The 25,467-nt window shown below is 35.4% G+C and overlaps 1 protein-coding gene across 1 annotated transcript in view; it reads left to right on the forward strand.

The window, feature by feature from the left end:
- The window catches only part of CENPP (centromere protein P), a 218,795-nt gene that overhangs the window by 645 nt on the left and 192,683 nt on the right, over window positions 1-25,467 (forward strand). Inside the window, exons 2-3 of the mRNA XM_010967487.3 lie at window positions 18,913-19,094; window positions 21,072-21,160. Coding sequence (XP_010965789.3) covers window positions 18,913-19,094; window positions 21,072-21,160 — 271 coding nt within the window. The remainder of the gene's footprint in view (window positions 1-18,912; window positions 19,095-21,071; window positions 21,161-25,467) is intronic.

A 25,467-nucleotide genomic window follows, 5' to 3' on the forward strand; every position in this document is an offset into this window, starting at 1 on the left:
TTCTCTTTCTCATGCTGATAACTGTCAAGGTGGAAGTTTTGCTTATCGCTGTAGCAGCCTTGCCTAAATTTAGTGGGTCGCAGCATAAAGTTGGGGTTTAATAACTTTGGTTTCATGGTATTTGTTTCACCTAACTATGGCAAATGATGCTGATTTTTCGTTTACGGTAGTGATATGAAATTTCCTTTGAGAAATAATTAGGTAAAAAGTAATTTGATAGAAAAATAGGTAATGTAGTCTATAGGAAAATTTGGCAAAAGCTGCGAAGGTGGTTGTCCATTGCCTGCAGATGGGGAAGCGTCCTTGTAAGGGAAGGGGAGAAACTCCCTGTCTAAAGGAGAGTGGAACCTTGTGCACTAATAGAAATAAATTCTATCTGCCACAGAGCAGTGGCATCTTAACGTCTTTGGCTTAACTAGTTATAGCCAGGGTCTGTCGATTGCTTACTAAGTACCAGACTGAGAAATGCAAAGGTCTTTATGTGCATCATCTCTTTTAATACCTATGACAAGCTGTTAACCTCGTTTTCAAGTTAGAGAAATTGAGGCTCAGAGAAGTTAAGTTGCTTGTCCAAGGTCTCAGGGAAAATAAGTGTCAGACCTGGACTGGAACCCAAGAATCAAACTTCAAAAGTCCAGACACTGCTTAACTGAAGAAGGAGAGAAAGAGCCTGTAACAGTTAATTATGTATTGTCTCAAACTTGCAAGCAGCTTGAAAGCAGAAACTGTCTTCAGATTTTAGTTAATACTGACTTGACATAGATGTGGAGAGAATGAGATTTTCCTGAAATAACTGGAAATGAGATGGTAGAATTTGAGAAATTAAAGAAAGTGATGCATGTTGGATGGGATCATGAAGGTAGAGGAGGCTGGACTAGTAATAGGGAAAGGGAAGCAGGTGAACAGGGAGCAAATATGTTCCTCCACAAGTGAAAGGGTAAATGTATTTTTGGAACCCTTGCTACTCCAGATGTGCTCCACAAACTGGAAGCATTAGTATCACTTAGGAGTTGACCAAAAATACAGATTTCAACCTAACCGTGACCTATTGAGTCAGAATCTGATTTTTAATAAGACCTCGATAATCTTATGCACATTTGGAAGTTTGAGAAGCACTGTAACAAAAGATGATTTCTTTACTGGCTACAGTATGTCATTTTTAGCTCAGGATACCATGTAGACTATTCATTGGGCCTCCTCAGTGATTAAATTGAGAAAGTCGGAAGAATCCAGACTGCGGAAGATAATGTCAATCCAGGGACTTTGAATTTAATGTAAAGTTTCTTTTCACTATGATGGAGAAGGAAGTGTAGGACATGTGTACCAAGCTTTTTTTTTTTTTTAAATCACGATAAATTACATATAATATAAATGTATTGTTTTAGCAATTTTTAAGTGTACATGTGATATTATATTCATAATATTGTGCATGTATTACCTCCATCTTTTCCCGTAACTCATTACATTTTGTAAAACTAAAACTCTATATCCATTAAACAATAATTCCCATTCCCCAACTCCTTTAGCCCCTGGCGATCACCATTCTATTTTCTGTCTTGATGAATTTGACTTTAGGTACCTCATGTAAGTGGAATCATACATATTTATCTTTTTGTGACTGGCTCATTTCACTTAGCATAATATCCTTAAGGTTCATCTATATTATAGCATATTGCAGAATTTCCTTCTTTTTTCAGGCTAAATAATATTTTCTTGTATACATATACCACATTTTACTTATCTGTTCATCTGTAAGTAGATACTTGCGTTGCTTCCATGTTTTAGCTATTGTGAATAGTGCTGGTATGAACATGTGTGTACAGATATTTCTTTGAGACCCTGCTTTGAATTCTTTGGATATATACCAAGCAGTGGAGTTGCTGGATCATATGTTAATTCTATTTTTAAATTTTCTGAGGAACCTCCATACTCTGTTCCATAGTGGTGGAACCATTTTATGATCCCACTGATAATCCACCAGTGTTCCAGATTCTCCACATCTTCACTGACACATCTCTTTTTTTGATAGTAGCTCTTCTAATGGGTAGGAGGTGGTGTCTAACTATAGTTTTGTTTTGCATTTCCCTAATGATTAGTGATGTTGAGTATCTTTTCATGTACTATCGACCATTTGTATATCTTCTTTGGAGAAATGTCTATTCAGGTCTTTTGCCCATTTTTGAATCAGGTTGTTTGGGTCTTTGAAGTTGAGTTTTAGGAGTTCTCTGTATGTTTTGGATATTGATCCCTTATCATATCTATGATTAAAAATATTTTCCCCCATTCTGTGGGTTGCGTTTCTACTCTTTTAATAGTGTTTTTTGATGTACAATTTAAAATTTTTTTCATGAAGTTCAGTTTGTCTATTTTTTCTTTCATTATCCATGCTTTTGGTATCAGATATATCCATGAAATCATTGACAAATCAAATGTCGTGAAGCTTTTATCCTGTTTTTTAAGAGTTTCATTGTTCTAGGTCTTATGTTTACACCTTTGAAACAGTTTGAGTTAGTTTTTATATCTTAGGTAAGGATCCAGTTTCATTATTTTTCATGTGGATATCCAGTTTTCCCAGCATAATTTGAATGGTATTGGCACACTAGTCAAAAATCATTTGATCATTTGTGTGAGGGTTTATTTCTGGCTTCTGTATTCTATTCCATTCAGCTGTATGTCTGTCTTTATGCCAACACCACACTGTTTTGATGTCTGTAACTTTGACATCAGGCATTGCATTGAACCTGCTTTGGGCAATATTGACATTTTGATAACATTATCTTCTAATCCATGAACATGAGATGCGTTTCCGTTTATTTATGTCTTCTTTATTTTCTTTCATTGATGTTTTGTACTTTTCATTGGATAAGTCTTTTACCTTCTTGATGACAGTAATTCCCGTGTATTATATTCTGTTTTGATGGCATTGCAAGTGAAATTGTTGTTGTAATTTCCTTTACAGATTGTTCTTTGTTGAGGTGTAGAAATGCATCTGATTTTCATGTGATGACTTGATATCCTGCTCCTTTGCTGAATTCATTTATTAGTTCTACCAGGTTTTTTTTTTTTTTTTGTAGAATCTTTAGGGTTTTATACGTACAAGATTATTCCACCTGGAAACAGATAATTTACTTCTTCCTTTCCAATTTGGATGCCTTTTGTTTCTTTTTCTTGCCTAATTGCTATACCTAGAATTTTCAGTACTATGTTGAGTTGAAGTGGTGAAAGCTGCATTCTTGTTCCTGATCTTACAGGAAAAGCTTTCAGTCTTTGACTGTGGATTATGATGTTTGCAGTGGGTTAATCACATATACTTTTTACTATGTGAGGTACTTCCTTTCTGTTCCTAGTTTTTTTAGTGTTTTGGTTTTTCTTTTTAAATGAAAAGGTGTTGAATGTTGTCAAATGCTTTTTCTGCACTAATTAAGATGGTTATGTGTTTTTTTTTCCTTCATTCTGTTAAAGTGGTCTATTTCATTGATTGAATTTCCTATGCTGAACTACAGGAATAAATCTCATTTGGTCATGATGTATAATCCTTTTAAAATACTGCTTAATTTGATTTGCTGCTGTTTTATTCAGGATTTTTACATCAGTGTTTATAAGCAATATTGGTCTATAGTTTTCTTGCAGTGTCTTTGTCTGGCTTTGGTATCAGGTTAATGCTAGCCTAATAGATTGAGTTACAAAGTGTTTGCTCCTCTTCAATTTTTTTGGGAAAGGTTGAGGATTGGTATTAGTTCTTTATGTTTGGTAGAATTCAACATTGAGGCCATCAGGTCCAGAGTGTTTCTGTATTGGGAGATTTTTACTTACTGATTCAATCTCCTCACTAGTTTTAGGTCTATTTTGATTTTTTTTTTTTTTTTTTGGTTTCTTCATGATTTAATCTTTGGTTCTAGAAATCTGGCCATTTCAAGTAGGTTATCCGATTTATTATTGTACAGTTGTTCATAGTACTCTCAATGCTTTTTATTTTTACAGAAACCCCCTTTCATTTGGAATTTCAAAGGAATGCCCCCCTTTCATTTCTGATTTTAGTAATTTGAGCCATCAATTTTTTTTTTCAGTCCACCTAGCTAAGGGTTTGTTCAGTTTGATTTTGTTTCAAAGAGCCAATTTTTTGTTTCATTGATTTTCCCCTGTTAATGTCTATTTCATCGATCTCTGCTCTAATCTTTATCGTTTCCTTCCCTCTGCTAGCTTTGGGTTTAGTTCATTCTTTTTCTATTTTCTTAAGTTTTACCACTAGGTTGTTGATGTGAGATCCTTCTTGTTTTTTACGTGTAAGTGTTTATAGCTGGAAGTGTCCTTAGCACTCAATTTGCTGTGTCTCCTAAGTTTTGATATGTTGTGTTTTCATTTTTATTGGTCTTTAAATATTTTCTTATTTCCGTTGTGATTTCTTCATTATTGGTTATTTTTAAATGTGCTGTTTAATTTCACAATTTCATGAATTTTTTAGTTTTCGTCTGTTACTGATTTCTAACTTCATCTCACTGTGGTTGGAGAAAATACTTTGTAGAATACCTGTGTTTTAAAATCCGCTGAAACTTAATTTGTTGCCCAATATATCATCTGATCTATCTTGGAAAATGTACCATCTGCACTTGACAATAATTTGTTTTCTCTTGTGTAGAGTATTCTGTATATTTTGTTAGAGTTAATTGGTGTATTGTGTTGTTTAAGTTCTTTATTGCTTACTTATGATCTACCTGGTGCTTCTTTCCATCATTCTAAGTGGGGGATTGAAGTCTCCAACTGTTATTTTGTTTTTATTGAGCTATATTTGACTTATAACATTTTATTTTCAGGTGTATGACATAATGATTTCACATTTGCATATACTAAAAGTGATCACAAGAAATTCTTAATACCCATCATCATACAAAATTTTTTTTGTGATGAGAACTTTGAAGACTTACTCTGTTAGTAACTTTCAAATATATAACACAGTATTATTAATTATAGTTACTATGCTGTACATTAGATCCCCATGACTGATTTATTTTATAACTGGAGGTTTGTATCTTGTGACCACCTTCACTCACATCCTTCATCCCCTGACCCCCTGCCTCTGGCAACCGTCAATCTATTCTCTGTATCTATGAGCTTGTTTTTTTCTTTGTTTTTGTTGTTTCTTAGATTCCACATATATGTGAGATCGCACAGTATTTGTCTTTCTCTGTCTGACTTACTTCATTTAGCATAATGCCCTCAAGGTCCATCCATGTTGTTGCAAATGGCAAGATTTATGGCTGAATAACATTCCATATGTGTGGCTTGGAATAATGCAATATCTTTTTGAGTTAGTGTTTCTGTTAGTTATCCTTTGGATAAATAACCAGCAGTAAAATTGCTTATCATATAGTAGTTCTATTTTTAACTTTCTGAGGAACCTCCATACTGTTTTCTGCAGTGCCTGCACTAGTTTATTTACATTGCTTCCAGGAATACACAGATTCTCATTTCTCCACATCCTCACCAACATTTGTTATTTCTTGCATTTTAATAATAACCATTCTAGCAGGTGTTAGGTTACATCTCATTGTGATTTTGATTGGCCTTCTGTATGTCTTCTTTGAAAAAATGTCTATTAAAATCCTTTGTGCATTTTTAAATCAGATTGTATATTTTAATTATTTTTTTTGCTATTCATTTGTATGAGTTCTTTATACATTTGGATATTGACCCCTTATGAAATATATGATTTGCAAATATTTTCTTTCACTCTATAAGTTGCCTTTTCCCTTTGTTGATTGTTTCATTTGCTTTCTAGAAGCTTTTTAATTTGATGTCATTCCACTTATTTTATTTTAGTTTATTTTAGCTTTTATTGCCTTAATTTTTGGTGGCAAATCCAAAAATTATTGACAGGACTGATGTCAAGGAGCTTACTACCTATGTTTCCTTCTAGGAGTTTTATTGTTTGGGATCTTTAATCCATTTTAAGTTAACTTTAGTGTATTGTGTAAGATAGTGGTTCTGTTTCATTCTTTTGCTTGTGGCTGTCCAGTTTTCCCAAGCCATTTATTGAAGAAACTGTCCTTTCCCCATTGTGTATTCTTGGCTTCTTTGTCATAAATTAATTGACCATATGTAGTTTATTTCTGGGCTCCCTTTTCTGTTCTACTGATCTGTGTGTCTGTTTTTATGACTATACAATATTGTTTTGATTACTGTAGCTTTGTAATATAGTTTGAAATCAAGACATATGATGCCTCCAGGATTGTTCTTCTTTCTCAAGATTTCTTTGGCTATTCCAGGTCTTTTGTGGTTCCATACAAATATTAGAATTATTTTTTCTATTTCTGTGAAAAATGCTATTGGACTTTTGATAGAGATTTTATTGAATCTGGTGATTGCATTGGGTAGTATGGATATTTTAACAATATTAATTCTTCTTATCCAGGAGCATGAAATATATTTTCAAATATTAGTATTTCTTCAGTTTTTTTCATCAATGTCTTATAATTTTCAGTGTTCAGGTCTTTTACTCCTTTGTTAAATTTATTCCTAGGTATTTTATTCTTTCTGGTACAGTTATAAGTGGGATTGTTTTCTTATTTTCTTTTTCTGATATTTTGTTATTATGCATAGAAACACAACAGATTTTTGTATTGATTTTGTATCCTGCAACTTTACTGAGTTTTTTCTTTCTTCCTCTCTTTCTTCCTTCCTTCCTTCCTTCCTTTTTCTTTCTTTCTTTCTTTCTTTCTTTCTTTCTTTCTTTCTTTCTTTCTTTCTTTTCTTTTCTTTTCTTTTCTTTTCTTTCTCTCTTTCTCTCTCTCTCTCTCTCTTTTCTTAACTAGTTTTAACAGTTTTATGGTAGAGTCTTTGGGGTTTCCTCTAAATAATAAGTCATTTGCAAATTTGACTGATTTCTTCCTTTCTGATTTGAATGCCTTTTATTTCTTTTTCTTGTCTAATTGTTCTGGCTAAGACTTCCAATACTATGTTGAATAAATGAGGTTAAAGTGGGCATCCTTTGTCTTACTCCTGATCTCAGAGGAAAAACTTTCAGCTTTTCACTCTTAAGTATGATGTTAGTCTTGGACTCATCATATGCCTTTTATTATTTTCAAATATGTTCCCTCTGTAACCACTTTGTGGAGGTTTATCATAAATGGATGTTGAATTTTGTCAGACTGTTTTCTGCATCTATTGAGGTGATGATACGGTTTTTATCCTTAATTTTGTTCACAGAGTGTAGCACATTGATTTGCAGATTTGAACCATCCTTCCATTCCAGTGCTGAATCCCACTTGATCTTGATGTATATTCCTTAATGTATTGCTGAATTAGCTTTGCTAATGCTTTGTTGAAGGTTTTTTACGTTTATATTCTTCAGGGGTATATACCTTATAATTTTCTTGTAGTGTCCATGTCTGAGTTTGGTATCAGAGTAACAGTGGCCTCATAAAATGAGTTTGTAAGTCTTCCCTCTCTTCTGTTTTTTGCAAGAGTTTGGGATTGGTTTGCTTCTTTAAATATTTGGTAGAATTCACCAGTGAAGCCATCTGGTCCAGGACTTTTGTTTGTAGGTAGGATTTTAAATACTAATTCAAGCTCCTTATTAGTAGTTGGTCTGTTTAGATTTTCTCTCTCTCTTTTTTTCTTTTTTGTGATTCAGTCTTGTTTTATGTTTCTAGAAGTTTTTCAATTTTTTTCTAGATTATCCAGTTTGTTGTCATATAATTTTTCATACTTTTCTTAGGATGTAAGTAGTTTCCTCTGTATTTCTGTGGTGTCAGTTATAACATCTCTTCTTTCATTTTGATTTTATTTGTGTTCTCTGTTTCTTTCTGATGATTCTAGCTAAAGTTTTGTCTGTTTAGTTCACCTTTTTAAAAAATCAGCTCTTGATTTCCTTGATTTTTTTCTATCACCTCTTTAGGCTGTATTTCATTTTTATCCCTTCTCTCATTTTTGATATTTCCCTCTACTAATTTTGGGCTTTATTTGTTCTTCTTTTTCTAGTTCCTTGAGATGTAAAGTTCAGTTTTTCATTTGAGATTTTATGTTGTTGCTTTTTTACATAGGCAGTTATTGCTATGAACTTTCGTCTGAAAACTGCTTTTGCTGTAGCCAATAGTTTGGTGTGTTTTATTTCTGTTTTCATTTGTCTTAAGGTTATTTTTTGACTTCTTTTTTGATTTTTCTTTTGACCCATTCAGTCATATTCAGTAGAATGTTGTTTCAGTCCTGCATATTTGTAAATTTGTCAATTTTCTAGTGTAATAGCATTGTGGTTGGAAAAGATGATTGATATAATTTCAGTCTTCTTAACTTTATTGAAACTTGTTTTGTGGCTTAACAGATAACCCATCCTGGAGAATGTGCTTTGTGCACTTGAGAGGAATGTGTACTTTCATTTGAGTGGAATGTTCTGTATATGTCTGTTAAGATCTTATGGTCTAAATGTGTTCTATGAGGCCATTGTTTCCTTAATTGCTTTTCTCTCTGGGTGATCTATATATTGATGTAAGTAGTGTACTAAAATCCTCTACTATTGTTGTATTGCTGTCTATTTCCTTCTTTGAGGTCTGTTAATATTTGTCTTATATATTTGGGTTCTCCTATATTGAGTGCATAAATATTTAATAATATGTCCTCTTGTTGCATTGACTTTATTATTATATAATGACCATCTTTGTCTCTTATTACAATCTTTGTCTTAAAGTCTTTTTTTTCCGATATAAATATGCTATTTTAGCGTTCTTTTAGCTTCCATTTGTATGAAATATCTTTTTCCATCCCTTTACTTTTCAGTGTGTGTTTCCTTGTATCTGAAGTGAGTATCTTATAGGCAACATGTAAATGGGTCTCTTTTTAAATCTAGTCAACCAATCTGTATTTTTTGATTGGAAAATTTAGCCCATTTACATTTAAAGTAATTATTGATAGGTATGTACTTACTGCCATTTTGTTGTTTTCTGAAAGTTTTGTAATTCCTATGTTTTGTTCTTCCTCTCTTGCTCTCTCCTTTTGTGATTTGTTGATTTTCTACAGTTATATGCTTAGATTCCATTGTTTTTATCTTTTATGTATCAGAGCTTTTTTGCTTTGTAGTTATCATGAGAATTGCATAAAACATGTTTATAATGATCTGTTTTAAGTTGGTGATAACTTACGTTCTTACACATTCTGAAGCTCTATATTTTTACTCCCTCTCCCCAATGTTTTATGTTTTTGATGTCATAACTTACATCTTCTTATATTGTGTATACCATAACAAAGTATATAGTTATAGTTATTTTACTACTTTTGCTTTTTAACATTTGTATTAGCTTTTTAGTGATTAACCCACCACCATTGCACCATTGGATTATTCTGAATTCTTCAATATACTTACCTTTACCAGTGAGAATTACACTTTCATGTTTCCTGCTACTACTTAGTGACTTTTTGCTTCAGGGTAGAGAAGTTTTTTATAACATTTCTTGTAAGGCCTATCTGGTAGTGATGAACTCCTTTAGCTTTTGTTTGTCTGGAAAACTATGTCTGCTTCAATTCTGAAGGAGAGCTCTGCCAGTAGGATATTATTGGTTGGCAGTTTTTGTCTGTTAGCCCTTGAGTATATCATACCACTTCCTTCTGGCCTGCAAAGTTTGGGCTGTAAATCTGATAGTATTTTGGGGTTCCCTTCTGTTGAACTTTTGGTATTTTAATTTTAATGTATCTTGATGTAGATCTCTTTGGGTTTCTCTTATTTGGTACTTTGTACTCTTCCTGTATCTGATGTCTGTTTCTTTCCCCAGATCTGCCACTATTTCTTCATATAAGTTTTCTGCTCCTTTCTTTTGCTCCTTTCCTTCTGGGACCCCTATAATTTGAATGTTGGTCCATTTGCCCCATAAGTCTATTTAGCTATTTTAGCTTCTTTTCATTTCATTTCATTTTCCTTTTTGCTGCTCTGATTGGATAACTTCACCGATCTTTGTTACTGCTTCGTTTAGTCTGATGTTGAACCCCCTCTAGTAATTATTTCAGTTCAGTTATTGTTATCTTCAGGTCCATGACTTCTATTTTTTTTTTCACTTTTCTTATTCACTTAATGAAAAGTATAATACTAAAAAACAAAAAATTTAAAAACACTAACAAAAGTAGCACAGAAATTTCTAAAATTCACTGAAATACTAAATACAGGACTGTAGAAATCAACAAAACAGAATAATACAACAAATGATGTTTATACTAGAAATGTACAAGTGATTCAACATTGAGAAATTTATTATAATAATTTCGTGGCCACAGACTAAAGAATAAAACTGCTATTTTAAACTTTTTAATAGATTCCAAATAACATTTCATAAAATGCAGCTATGTTTCTTTTAAGAACACACATGTGTACAACATAGTAATTTAGGAAGAGACAGATTAAATTGTGGAAAAGGAGAAAAGAATGGAAAATATTAGAGGCTTACTACATGCCCTATTTTCATCATTTATAAACATAATTCTGTGAATTTTAGCCAATGCAATAAATTTTTTGAAATGACTAACATTTTAAAAGCCCTTACTATATATGCTAGAAAGTGTTCTAAATACTTAACAAATATTAACTCATTTAAACTTTGTAACAATCCTAGGGAATATTAACTACTATCATTCTTATTTTACAGATTAGGAAGCTGAAGTCTAGAGAAGTTAAGTAACTTGGCTAAGGGCTCATAGTTAATCAGTGGTAGAGCTGAATAAGCACTGGAGTAGTTTAGCTCATGAACCTTTAATTTAATTTTAAAAACTTTTATTAATTTAAATATGTTTTTAAATTGAGTTATAGTCAGTTTACAATGTTGTGTCAATTTCTGATGTACAGTATAAAAATTGAAGATGAAATTTTAAAATAACTTGAGACAAATGACAATCAAAACACAACCACACAAAACCTATGGGTTGCAGCAAAAGCAGTCCTAAGAGGGAAGTTCATAGTGATATAGGCCTTCCTCAAAAAGCAGGAACAATCTCAAATAAACAGCCTAACCTACCACCTAAAAGAATTAGAAAAGGAAAACCTAAAGTCAGCAGAAGGAAAGAGATAATAAAGATCAGGGAGGTAATATATAGAGATTAAAAAACAACAGAAAAAATCAATCAAACCAAGAGCTGGTTTTTTGAAAGAGTAAACAAAACCAACAAGCCTCTGGCCAGGCTCACCAAGAAGAGAGGATACAAATAAACAAAGTAAGAAATGAAAATGAAGAAAATTACAACAAATACCACAGAAAAACAAAAAACCGTAAGAGTATACTATGAACAACTGTATGGTAACAAATTGGACAACCTAGAAGAAATGATACTTTCTTATAGTTTCTGTCCCTTTGTTGACATTCTCATTTTGTTCATCCATTGTTCTCCTGAGCTCTGTGAGCATCTTTATGATCATTATTTTAAACGACTTAAAAGGTAAACCATTTATCTGTATTTCATTAAGGTGTTTTCTTCAAGTTTTATCTTATTCTTTCATTTGGAACATATTCCTGTATTTGTTCATACTCTTGACTCTCTGTGTTGGTTTCTGTGTATTAAATAAAACAACCCTCTCTTGCAGTCTTGAAGGAGTGACCTCGTATGGTAGATGAAACTTATCATTCAACCCTGCCCTTGGTCTTGGTTTTCTCTCAAACCTTGGCGTTGTCCAAGCAGCGTACATTTTCTTAGTTGCTCTCAACAGTTGAGGGTATGCCCAAGACTTGCCAGTGTCCCAGAGGGGAGGTTCTCAGTCAACAGATAGATTCACCCTGATTGGAGACAATTCCCTCAGGGAGGAGCCTTTAAAGTATCCAAATATACCTCTTTCAAGGAAAATTGGGAGATGGGTGTTTTTGTCTGCTCCTTCTGCCCCGAGGCTTTGTGATAGCCAAGTAAGAAGTGTTTCTTTGCTATTTTTCTGCTGAAGTTATGAACACAAGCCCTGCTGGCCACCATAGCCAGGCTATGAATGGATGTCTCCTCTGGATGACATTCACCATAGTGAGGATGAACAAGCCCCTATCTTGGGGACACTGATGACTTGGGCCTGGCCAGAGGGAGGGCATGAAAATGGCATCCTCTGACTTCCTCAGTCTTTTCAGAGGATTGCAGTTGGGACTTGAATGTGTTTGTGTGTTTTTTTAAACATTTTTTTATTGAGTTATAGTCATTTTACAATGTTGTGTCAAATTCCAGTGTAGAGCACAATTTTTCAGTTATACATGAACATATATGTATTCATTGTCACTTTTTTTTCCACTGTGAGCCACCACAAGATCTTGTATATATATCCCTGTGCTATACAGTATAATCTTATTTATCAATTCTACATATGCCTGTCAGTATCTACAAATTTTGAACTCCCAGTCTATCCCTTCCCACCCCCCTCCCCCTTGGCAACCATAAAAAAAAAGAGAACATAAATACAAAACAGAAACAGACTCATAGAATACAAACTTGAATGTGTGTTCTAAGAGAAGATAAGCTTGTCTCTTTTACAGTGAGACTAGGAGTACATTTTAGTCTGCCATATCCACATTGTGCCCTGGGGCTAGTAGTCATTTAAGAACTGTTTCTCCTTTTATTACAGTGTTACGGGACCCACAATAAGTTCTGCTGAAAGTTTCGCTGGCTTCCAGAGCCTGGTGATCAAGAGGTGTCCCCTTGGGCGGCAGCCACAAAAATCAGGGCACCAGAGAGTGCACAAACTCCTTTCCAGGAGATACTAGTGACCTGGAGTGAGACAGAGAGTGCGAAGATCATGCTCACTAGACTCTGTCTTTGGAGGTATTTGAGTAGACTTCTGTCTGTTTTTAAATTAGAAGGCCGCCCTTGAGGCCAAAGCTTTAAGGTAAGAGAATAGGCTTCTTTCACAGAAACACAGGTTGATTTTCTATTGGCTGCCTCTACGCTGGATTCTGAGATAGGTGAGTCTGTGCGTATGAGTTGTTTAAAAACTGTTCCTCTGTTCCCATACAGCCTTGTGGGTCTCATGGACCCACAGGCCTCTTTGGTTCTCAAAGCTAGATATTTTAGGGGCTTGCATCTCAGGTGCTGGTCTTAAAAGTTCAGGTGCCAGCCGTGGTCACACCTTTCACTCTCAAGGAGCATGTCAGGGTTGTTAGTCCCCCTCGATTGTGGGTTGCCACCTGGGGGCTGGCTTTGGTGGGGAGACTGTCTCAGCCTCTACCATCCATTTCCATGTGGGCTTTTTCTCGTTTGCCTGATGTGCAGAAGTAGCTCAGCTCATTCCTGCATTTCTTTCAGAGAAAGTTATTTCATATGTAGGTGTAGATTTGGTGTGACTATGGGAGGAGGTGAATTCAGGATCCTCTTATGTAGCCATTTTGAACTGTTAGTGTAGAACTGTTTCTCCCTTTAATTCTGTCAGTTTTTGCTTCAAAATATAGTCAACTCTCTGTATCCACAGGTTCGTATCTGCAGGTTCTGTATCCACATATTTTGTCATTTGTAGTGGGCACTGGTTCTGGCAAATACTGAGGGATAGCTGAATTTATAGTCTGTCGTTAGGTGTGTAAATGTTTACAGTTTTTATGTCTTACTCTATTGAACCTTTCATTAATATATAATTTTTTTCTTTATCTCTTACAGCCTTTTTTGAGTTGAAGTCCGTTTTGTCTGATATTAGTATCCCCACTGCTGCTTTGAGCATGGAATATGGTTTTCCATACTTTTGGTATTTGATACGGTTGGATCGTGTGGTTTTTATGAATTTTCCTAATCCCTGTCTTAGATTTGGAGAGTTTAACTCCTTTACATTTAAATGAGTACTGATAAGGAGAGACTTTACTTGTGTCATTTTGTGGGTTTTTTTTAATATGCCTTTGAACTTTTTGGTCCCTCATTTCCTGCATTTCTGCCTTCTTTTGAGTAGTTGAAGTTTTGGAGTGAAACATGTAAATTTTTAAAAATTTTTCTTTGATGTATATTCTATAACTTTTCTTTGTGGTTATCAGAGGGATTACATATAATATGAGAAAGTTACAGCACTCTTAATTTGAAGTTATACCTGCCTAATTTCAACAATATACAAAATTTCTGCCTATTTGCGGCTCCATCCCCACTGTTTTTGGTTTTTTTTTAAACTTTTTTTTATTGAGTTATAGTCATTTTACAATGTTGTGTCAAATTCCAGTGTAGAGCACAATTTTTCAGTTATACATGAACATACATATATTAATTGTCACATTTTTTTCTCTGTGAGCTACCACAAGATCTTGTATATGTTTCCCTGTGCTAGACAGTATAATCTTGTTTATCTATTCTACATATGCCTGTCAGTATGTTTTTGGTTTTTTAAGTCACAAAATTTTGTCTTTATACATTTTGTGACCCCAAACAGAAACTAATACTTTAAAATGCATTAATCTCTTAAATTTTGTAGAAAACTTGATTTGGAGTCACAGAGGAGATTTGCACTAATAGTACCTTTAGACTAATAATTTTTTCAAATGTTAAATCATCTAGAAAACAAAAAGTTCACTTACAAGCCATTGTAAAATTACTACTAGATTTTGCATGTTCATGTACTACTTTTATTGAGGTCTTTATTTCTCCACATGACTTCATGTTACTGTCTAGTGTACTTTTATTTTACTTTATAGAACTCCCTTGAGCATTTCTTGCAGGACATATCTAATGGAAACAAACTTCATCACCCAGTGTTTATTTGAAATATCTTGATTTCTTCCTCACTTTTGAAAGAAAACTTTTCTGAAAGAGGATTATTGGTTGATGGTTTTTTCTTTTAGCATTTTGAATATATTGGCCCACTGTCTTTTAGCCTCCAAGATTTCTGATGAGAAATCTGCTCATAAGTTATTGAAGATCCCTTGAATGTGATGATTTGCTTCTTTCTTGCTACTCTCTTTATTCCTGGTTTTTGAAAATTTGGGTCTCAGTGCGGCCCTCTTTGAATTCCTTTTATTTGGAGTTAGTTGAGCTTCTTGAATGTTTATATTCATGTCTTTCATCAAGTTTGGGGCATTTTTAGCCATTATTTCTTCAAATATTCTCTTCTCTCCCTTTCCTGTTGCTTTTCCTTGTCCCATGGTGCATACATTGTCCTTTTGGTCATGTCCCACTGGTCCCTGAGGGTCTGTTTGCTTTTCTTCAGTGTTTTCCTGTTCCTCAGTCTCAGTTTTCATTGTCTTATCTTCATGTTCATTGATTCTTTCTTCTGCCTGCTCAGATCTGCCTTTGAATCCCTCTAGTGAATTTTTCATTTCTGTTATTGTACTTTACAGCTTCAGAATTTCTTATTGGTTTCTTTCTAAGTTTTCTGTCTTTTTACTGATGTTTCCATTTTGTTCACACATTATTTTCTTAAATTTCTCCATATCTTCCTTTATTTCTTTGAGCATCTTTACAATCTCTGTTTTAAAGTCTTTGTCTGCTATATCTGCCATTAAGTGTTTTTCAGGGACAAATTCTTTTGAATTTTTTTTCTTTGAATGGGCCATACTTTTCTGGTTTTTGTATGCCTTGTGATACTTTGTTGAACACTGGACATTGTAATTTAACAGTGGTAACTCTGGAAATCAGATTCTCTCCCCTCCCCCAGTGTTTGTACTTTTTTGTTATTGTTTTGGATTGTTTTGTTGTTGTAGGCTGTCTGTGCTGAGGACCAGCTTGAAATGTTATCTTAATGCCTAAAGATGTCTTATCTGAGCCTTTCCTTGGTATATGCAGTCATTTTCTAATTTTCCCTATGTATCTAGTTTGGTTTTTAATGTCCTAGTCTTTAATTTCTGACTCCTGAAAAGGAAAAGGCAAAAATGATGGGAAGCAAAGAGTGAGAGCTCTTTACCTCCAGCCAGAGGGGAGGGGCTTGCAATAGTGGGGGGAGGGGCAACAATAGTTGCCACCTCTTTGTCTGCATCTCTGTGACCAGAAGCAGCAATCAGCAATTGGAGCACAGGTACCCATATTTGGGGAACAGAGTCCTTTTAGCCCACCCTTGTTCCCCTAAGTTGTTTGCAGGCTTCTCCAAAAACGTGCACAGCTGCCTGCCATGTTATTGGAGTAAAGCATGGGTGGCTACTCCTGTGCTAAGAGCTGAAATTGCCCAAAATTTACTGTAATTTATGTTTGGGCCTTCTCCATGAAGTTGCAAGCCTTCAGCAGTCTCCAGAGTTCCAAAAAAGTTGTATCAGATTCTACCAGTGCAATTGCTGCCCGGTTGGGGAAATAGATTCCTGGTACTTCCTGCACTGCCATCTTCCTAGAATCCTAGATCATTGAGTTTTAAACTCATGTCTTGTGTAAATTTCCTTTAAACGAGAGAAAGCTTCTTGTGAACATCTAATATTGGACAAAAAAAAGTATGCTGTAAGATAAATTTGCAAATAATAAATTAAGGTAAAATTACCGCTGTGAATGAGAAAGTGCAGGCTGTCCTTTTATTTTTGTGGTAAATTATACATAACATAAAACTTACCATTTTAACCCTTTTAAAGTATACGGTTTAGTTCACATTGTTGTGCAACTATCACCATTATCCATTTCTAAAACTATTTCATTGCCTCAAAGTGAAACTGTGTACCCATTAACTAGTAGCTCCCCATTTTCCCCTTTCTCATGCTTGTGTTCTGCATATCTATCCTTTAATGTGATGACTTAGTTCTCTTATTAGTTTGCTCTATTGGAAATACCTTGAAATTTTCATTCATAGTTTGCTGTGACATTGTTTAGTATTTACTTGGAAGGAACTCATTAATACGAGATAATCTCTGTTCTTTTTTTCATTAGCTTTATCGGTTTAAGTTTTTAAAAGTCAATTCATAACAAATAGGTAAGAGTATGTTGTATCTAAATGTCCATCAACAGATGGATAAAGAAGTTGTGGTATGTCAGTACAATGGAATACTACTCAGCCATAAAAAAGAATAAAATAATATCATTTGTTGCAACATGGTTGGACCTAGAGATCATCATTCTAAGGGAAGTAAGCCAGAAAGAGAAAGAAAAATACCATATGATATCACTCATATGTGGAAAATAAAAAAGGAAGAAAAAAAAGGACACAGTGAACTCATGTACAAAACAGAAACAGACTCACAGACATAGTAAACAATCTTATGGTTACCAGGGAAAGGGAGTGGGAAGGGATAAATTTGGGAGTTTGAGATTTACAAATGTTAACCACTATATATAAAAACAGATTTTAAAAAAAGTTTCTTCTGTATAGCACAGGGAATTGGATTCAATATCTTGTAGCAACCTTTAATGAAAAACGAATATATATATATATGTATATGCATGACTGAGACATTATGCTGTACGCCAGAAATTGACACATTGTAATTGTACTTCAATTAAAAAAAAAAGATTGTGTTGTAGTCTCTCAGATGACACAGAATATATACTTATAGTGATATTTTAAATCAGCATTAAAACAAAGCTTAAAAAATTTCTACAGACTTTATACAAGTTTTGGATTCCCAATGTGAAGAATAGAAAGTTAGGCTGTTTTTTATAGACATAGTATAAGGTCATAAGAACATAGGCTAATGTAGTGGAATTAGAAATAGAAAAGGAGGGAGAGCTATTGGCAGGGGGCAGAAAAGATGACCTTAGATCCAGATGTGAGAGGAATAACAGAGCCAAGGATGATCCCTGAGAAATGGAGCCTGCTATTTCAAGGGGCAGATTTTATCATTAACAAAAGTGGGGAAATTTATAGAGGAAAAGCCAATTTGAGGAAAAAACATTTGATAGTTTATCAAGTTAAATCTACCTTGCAGGAAGAAGAGATGTGATTAGAGGTGTGCATTAGGAGTTACTGGCTTAAAAGAGCTGAGGGTAATCATTAACCATTCATCTGGAATAAAAAAAATGCATGTTTAGAACAGCAGAAGCAAGAGTGTTAGGGTTTTCTTTTGATGTTGGAGAAAAGAAGCAGGGATAGTGGAGGACCCAAGATGTCAAGTGAGAATCAGGATAATCATGCCCATAATCCAAGGAAGGCATGGTTTAAGATAGTAGAATTTATTTATTTTATTTTATTTTATTTTATTTTATTTTATTTTATTTTATTTTATTTTATTTTATTGAGTTACAGTCAGTTTACAATGTTGTATCAGTGTCCAGTGTAGAACACAATTTTTCAGTTATACATGAACATACATATATTCATAGTCACATACTTTCTCACCGTGAGCTACCACAAGATCTTGTATACATTTTCCTGTGCTGTATGGTATAATCTTGTTTATCTATTCTGCATATACTTGTCAGTAGATACTGACAAGATAGTAGAATTTAGAATGGGGCTGAAAGCATGATGGCAGTAAAGGAAGACAAAAAGTAAAATAGCATTTCATGCGGTTATTTGCTGAAATTTTACTTTTTCAAGGAAAATAGAGCTATATATTCTCAGTGAAGAATGTTTGATTATAATGTTGTCTAAGGAAATTATGCTATTTGTTATTCTCTTGGACCTTTCACCCTCTATATTTTTCAGTTTCCCAAGAATCTCTTTCTTGGTATAAAGCACTTTGTGACTTGATTTTGAAGTTAAAACTGGCTAATTTATTTTGTTTTTAATTTCATCATATCTTTTAAAATAGTTTGAGATGTCTTAGGATATCAGACATTTAGATTGGAACCTTTTAAGTATTTCAACCTAAATGGACATTTTAATTTTGCAGAGTACTCCTGTTATTATTTGTTTTATATAATTATTTCTAATATGTAGATAAATATGGTAGTATAAATTGGTTAGGTTTGTTTTATATTGAGATCAGTGATTGCATTGTTAATCGTTGCCACATAGGTTTTGAAAAAAAAATCTTACTTAGTTTTAATGGGAAGACAGAAGGACAAAATGGGAATGATTTGAAGAAATTTGTAAATATTAGTTGAAATACTTGAGTGGTTTCTTCATTGGAGTAATTATTTGTGGTCTTCGCTTTTTAGAAGATCATTTCAAGAAATACGCCAGTCAGATTCTGAAGGATGGGAATCTTCAAAAGATCTGAGAAGTCACCTTGGACATTTAGAATCAGAACTTCTGTTTCTAAGTACCCTTACTGGCATCAATATAAGAAATTACTCCCAGAGGACAGAGGACATAATGAATGCTGAGATGACAGAAACGGGTAAGCATTAATTTTAATCTACAAGTGGTATTGTAGTTAACCTTATTATACATAGGAAATTGGTTATCATATCATTGAATTAAAACTCTGCGTGGTAACAATTTGAATGTGTGGTTGCGGTAAATTTGTTTGGTCAGGTATCCATTGAATGTCACAGTGTGTGTAATACTCTTAAATGCTGCCTGAAGTAGATAGTAAATAAGACAGTTTCTGTCATTTAGTAACTAATAGACAAGTGATTTTTTTTCCAGTTTTATTATGTAGAACCACCACAATTTGACTGCAGACACACACTATATTGCATGCAAACACACACAAACAGTACCCTGCACATTCCTTCAGTCCCCATACATGTACCAGCTGTTGTCTCCAGGAACAGACCAAATCCCTGAGATAAGTGATTTTGAGAACAGCAGTGCCATTAATTTATAAATCTTAGCCATTGTTCACTACTGACATGAGAGCTTTGTCGTCTAATGATATACCCCTAATGTACATGGCCTGTGGCCAAGATAAGTATTTCAAGAGCTCAACCCTTTGGCAGAGGAGGGTTTGTGTCCCAATGACTTATGTTTTATTTTCAAGCGTCTGTGATGAACTAACAGGTAAGCAGAAGTTGATTCAGCTGTGCAGTTGGGTGTTGGGAACTTTGTTTAGGTGAGAGTAGCATTTCCTAAAGAAGGCATCACTTTTGGCAATGCTTCCTGATTTTTCCACCAAAATAACCCTCAAAGAGCAAAGGAGAGGAAGAGTGACCCTCAGAGGAACTTGGGCAGTTCATCTCAGTGCAAGTTTGAATTACATACAGAAATGAGTAATGAAATTTAGACACTTCAGATGCTTGAAAGGAATAGATAGAATACAGAGAGTGTAGAGAGTGAGGTTTTATTGTGCAGAAGTCTTCGTCTCTATTGCGAGCCGTAAGTTCACCCCATCTGTAGATGTATTTGATGGTGCTCATTGAGCTTGCCTTTGAGTGGGCTTGATTCTGAGCTTTCCCCCGTGCTGGCTTAGGTTTCAGTTTTCCTGATCTGCCAGGTCAGTACCATTTTCTTGTGTGATATTTATCTAGCTCATCCATCTGATTTCCTGCTTCCAAAATTAGGTTACTCTCATCTCTCTTCTGCTTTTTATCCTTGCAGAATTGTGCCCTTTTTGAGGGGCAAGGGAGCAGTGTAGGGATACAGGTACTTAATTCTATTAGGTATAAAATATGTACAAAGATATATAGTACAACATGGGGAGTATCGCTAATATTTTATAATAACTAAATGGATTATAACCTTTAAAATTGTGAATCACTATATTGTATACCTGGTAACTTATATAACATTGTACAGCAACTATACTTCAATTTAAAAAAAATTGTACCCTCTAAAAATACCTTCATTAGCAAACATAGATGATAATAAAGTCAGAATCATGGTTATCTCTTACGAGGGAGCATAGTGTATATACAGCCTGGAAAGGGCATGAGGGACCTTTATGGGGTACTTTAAAATTTCTGTGTCTTGATCTTGATGGCGGTTACATGGGAAACGCTTGTAAAAAAAAAAAAAGAAATCAGGCTGCATGCCTAGAAAAGTACTTTTGCTGTCATTTTAGTAAAGTTTTGAGAGGTAACTGAGATAAATATATGGATTTTATTTACTGTCTAACAAGAACCAGATAATGTTGAAAAAAGGAAAAATGTCTAAGTTATCATGAATCAAACTTGTCTACAGTTATACTAGCATATTTCTGTTTCTTACCTTAATCTTTGATATAATTGCGAACTGCAAAATACAGGTTGTCTTTAATCCTATGTCACAGAGGTAATCAATTTGTTGCAGATTCTTCCAGATATTTTCAGTGCAAATACTACAAAACACTCTCAAACATATACCCACGTGTATTATAGATATCCACACAAAATTAAATAACAGACATTTGAAGAAAATTATTTGCAAACAGAATATTTGTTTTTCTGATTTACAGGCACAAAGAAAGTTCTACAGAGACACAGATTATCAGGAAATTGCCACATGATTACATTTCAACTTGAATTTCAGATTCTGGAAATCCAAGTAAGTTAAGGAATATGTTGTGACAGATAACACAGAATCTGCTGCTAGGGAATAAAAAATGCCCACACCGTGGTCTTCAGGAGTGGCTGAGCTGAGGAGGAATTCTTGAGCCAGAGCCCTCTTGTAGCACATTTGTGCAAAGTGGTACCGTAAAAAAAAATTTTTTTAAGTTTGAATACCCCAGCAACTGCATATAATAGGATTGATTCTGAGAGCGTAGTGCTTTATTGGAGGGCAGGTAGCAAGATGCTCTTGGGCTCCCAGTGCGAGACCCAAGGCCATGGGAACAGTCCTGGATGCCCTCAGTAGTAATATGTCAGCCATCTGTTATCTAGGAGTTATCTGTTGCTATTTAACAAACTTCTCCCAAATTTAACAGCTTAACACAGCAAAAACATTTATTATCTCACCCATTTTTGGTGGGTTAGGAATTTGGGAGCAGCTCAGTTCTTGCTCAGGGCCTCTCCTGTAGTTGTGGTCATCTGGGCCCGCTGTAATTCTGCTCAGGGCTGGAGGATTAGACTCCGGGTGGTTCACGGTTATAGCAGCAAGCTCTACAGGACTGCTGCAGGAGGAAGATACTGTTGGCTAGGATTTTCACATAAAATCAGAATGCAGGGAGAATCTTAACGTGCAGCCCTTGGCCAGGATAGGACAGAACAAGGCTCTGAGATCTTCAGAGTCTGGCTCTAAGAAGAGTGGGATCCAGACATAAATTGAGAACTGATCAAGTCTGGGCACATGCTTCGGTAGCAGAAAGCAGTTTTAACCAGTTGGTTTTATGAGTTGGGCCTGCAGGGAGTGTGTATAGAGGAGAGGAACAGGGGAGGCAGGAAGGCTGCCTTGGCCTCAGCCATCAGATAACTAAGGTGGATGTAGACCAGTTGTCACAAACAAATCCTATGGATAAGCTGCTTGCTTGCATTTATGGGCATGTGCCTGAATTCGTTGTGCTTACTCTCAGCCACAAAAACAGCCCCAACTTGTCCCTTTTTATTTGGGACAGGGGTTGATGTCAGGTGTCAGCCAGCCACCCCTGACTGGTCAAGAGTGACTGGATCCAGGTATCTGGGCTAGAGGTTTTGCTTCTTGGGAACTCTATGGTCCAGTCCATGTCCATGGTTGTCACTGCTGACTCTGGCAGGCTGAGAGTGGACTGAGAAATATCTAAGCCCATTATCCGATGATAAAGCTTCCAGCTTGCAACCACCTCAGAATATCCACCTTCAGTCTGCCAGAGTGAGCAAGAACATCCACAGTGTGGCCCTAAGGGTGGTATTCTGTCCCCAGGTTGACACTAGGCCTTGTAGCCATGCTAAGTCACCAAGATGATACTGTAGTTCTGCATGACCTCGAAGATCATCTGCTGAAGACTAAAACAGAATGTGGACCCAAATGGGTTGATCTCATTTAGGATGAACAGCCCCTCTCAGGACTCCAGGCTTCTCCTTTGTGTGGCCCAGGAATTCCTGGATGTTGTCTCATTGCAGAAGGATGCATAGTCGGTCCAGCTGGATTTTCTTTCTTCGTGGCTAACGTGATTCTAAACTCAGAGTGTTGATACACCAAGTGCTTACCTCTGTGCTGGCCTCTATTAATAACCAGGCCTACAATCTATGTCAGGTTGGCAGAGTCAGAGATCTGAGGTCCATTTCCGTGTCTGAGAATATCTGCATTATCAGTGTGCTATCATTGCCCCCAAACTGCTCAGGGGCATCCTAGTAGCCCTGAGGTCCTGCAGGCTTCTTCTGCTATTGGCATTCACCTTTTTTATAGTCACCCCATGGGTTATCTAGACAGAAGCCAGACTGCTGGCAAAACGAGGCTCATCCTTGGGAGGCTGTCTACAAGTCCAACTGAAACAAGACCATCCTCTGAACTTGAGGTAAATGAGTTGCTCAAGGGAGCTGTACATTCCAAGATAGGTTGTGCCCAAAGATTAATTGGTGTTCTCATTAGTGGGACTTTGAACTGAGAGATAAAATAGACAGTATTTTAAGTTCATTTTGTTGAGGTTGCATAATTTGATCACATCATGAATCAAATCAAGTATGAGGTTTGTTCTAGGACATTTTTTGTAATGTGATGTACTTCTGAAGAATGGCCGTTGCCTGACCAGAGGCATTTCCAGCATAAACTGGCACTGGGCCCCTGCAGCTCCCACAGTGGTTTGGTTTGCTGGTCTTGGGTGGCCACCATGAGGCTGCACAGACAGAAACAGAGCCACATGGGCCCTGCCATACAGGCCTTTCTACCTCCTACAGCCAGTAGTGAGTGTTACCAGCCTGGACATCACTTCCCTGTCAACAGTATTTTAAGCTAATCTGATGCTCATACCACCAAAGCATGACTGGAAATTTTGTAACCATTTAGTAATGGCCTTAAGTTACACTATTAGCTCATATGCTGAGTGAATTAGAATTAGTTGAGCTTCACATAACAGAAAACTTTAAGGAAGGCTCAAAGTACTAGAAGTTTATTTCTCTATTGATTAGGCAAAATTTCAGGGTAGCTTTTCAAGGGCTGGTATGGTGGTTTCATTGTAATCAGGCTCTGCCATCACCCATGCAGCTTCCAAATCATGGGGCAGTTATCACTTTAGCATTTCAGACATCAGGAAAGGGCTGGGCAAACAAGCCCCTCCCCTGTCACCCCGCCCTTGCCTTAGAAAGACACCTTGCATTTTCCAGAAGCTGTACCATCCATCATTGTCATGTACATTCTAATGGCCAATAAGTTAATGCAAAGGAGGCTGGAAATTTAGTCTTCATTATGCATGGCCATGCAGCCAGTGAAAAAATTGGTGCAAGGAAGAAGTACAGATATTGGGGACTTTAGCAATTTCTGTCCCATATGCCTTAGAGGGTGCAGGAAAAAAAATCTAAGGAAGGGAATGATTTATATTCTTTGAAAGACATAGAACATTGCTGAATCTCTAAAGGGACATTAAGTTGTCATGTGAACATTTGAAAGTATGTAGGTGCTTTTGAACTGCTCAGTTTTACTTAATTTGCTACAGAAAGAATATGCTCTCCCAGGGTATGTAAAGAACACTTGCTTTCTCTCTGCACCTTTCGAATTCTATGATTTTCATTATTTAATGGTAAACTGTCACGTATTCTGGGCCTACTTGGAGTAAATACACTTTTAGAACTATATCTCTAGTAGAATTACGAGGTTAAAGGAGATGTACCTGTAAATTCTGATTAATAGTACCAAACTGCTTTCTAAAATAGTTTCACCATTTTACATGTTGAACAGATTTTCATAGTTGAGACTGACAGAAAAAAAGGAATGCTAAAGAAATAGCAACTTTCTGTGTTCTACAATGTTTTTAAAAAACAAAATTTCCACTAGAGGGAGATGTTTAGCTATCAGAAAATTAAAAAGTAACTAAATAATAAAACTACCTTACTTATAGAATATTGTTATAATAAAATCATAGTAATACAATGTTAGAATGAAAAGCAACCTAGAATCATATTAATTGAATGTTGGAATCAAAAGTATCCTTAGAGATTTATCTAGCTCAACCTTCTTATTTTACAGGAAAATACACCCAGAATGTTTGAATGATTACCCATGTTGGCACACCTATTGTCAGACGTGGTTGGAACATGCAAACTTACCCCCAACATTTACTGTTTGGTGTTGGTAACACTGTTGTACAGTTTGTGAGGAGTTGGAAAAATGTGAAAATTAACATGTGTCAGCATTTGTAGTACATGCAGTGTAATAAATCAAATGGGTGGCAGTTTGTGGGGAAAGTGGCAGACTAAGTATATTTTCATAACTACTTTCCCTGAAGCCCTAAGAAAATTAAAAAAAGGTTCAAAATAGGGAAATTTCAAAATTAAGAGTATTTGGTCTTGGCACAACTTCAACCACTGGGAGCTATAAAAAATAAAATTGACGGCTTGGATAGTCACAGAGGTTTCAGAGACAACCAAGAGCTAGGGCAGAGCTGAAGAATAAGGTTCATATCCTACACATGTCCTCTCCTTCAAGACTGGAGAGCTGGCTCTTACAGCTAATGCATGGAAACCAACATAGATAATCAAATACAGTTAAATAGAGAAATGTGTTCCACGCAAGAAAGAACAAGGTAATGCATCAGGAAAAAAACCTTAAACAGAGTTAAGTAATTTACCTGAAAGAGTTCAATGTAATGATCAAAAAGATGCTAACCAAACTTAGGAGAAAAATGGATGAACACATTGAGAACTTCAACAAAGATATAGAAAATGTAAGAAAGTTCCAAACAGAAGTCACAGAGCTAAAGAATACAATAACTGAACTGGAAATAC

The sequence above is a fragment of the Camelus bactrianus genome, chromosome 4 (genome assembly GCF_048773025.1).
Source record: "Camelus bactrianus isolate YW-2024 breed Bactrian camel chromosome 4, ASM4877302v1, whole genome shotgun sequence".
Lineage (NCBI taxonomy): Eukaryota > Metazoa > Chordata > Mammalia > Artiodactyla > Camelidae > Camelus > Camelus bactrianus.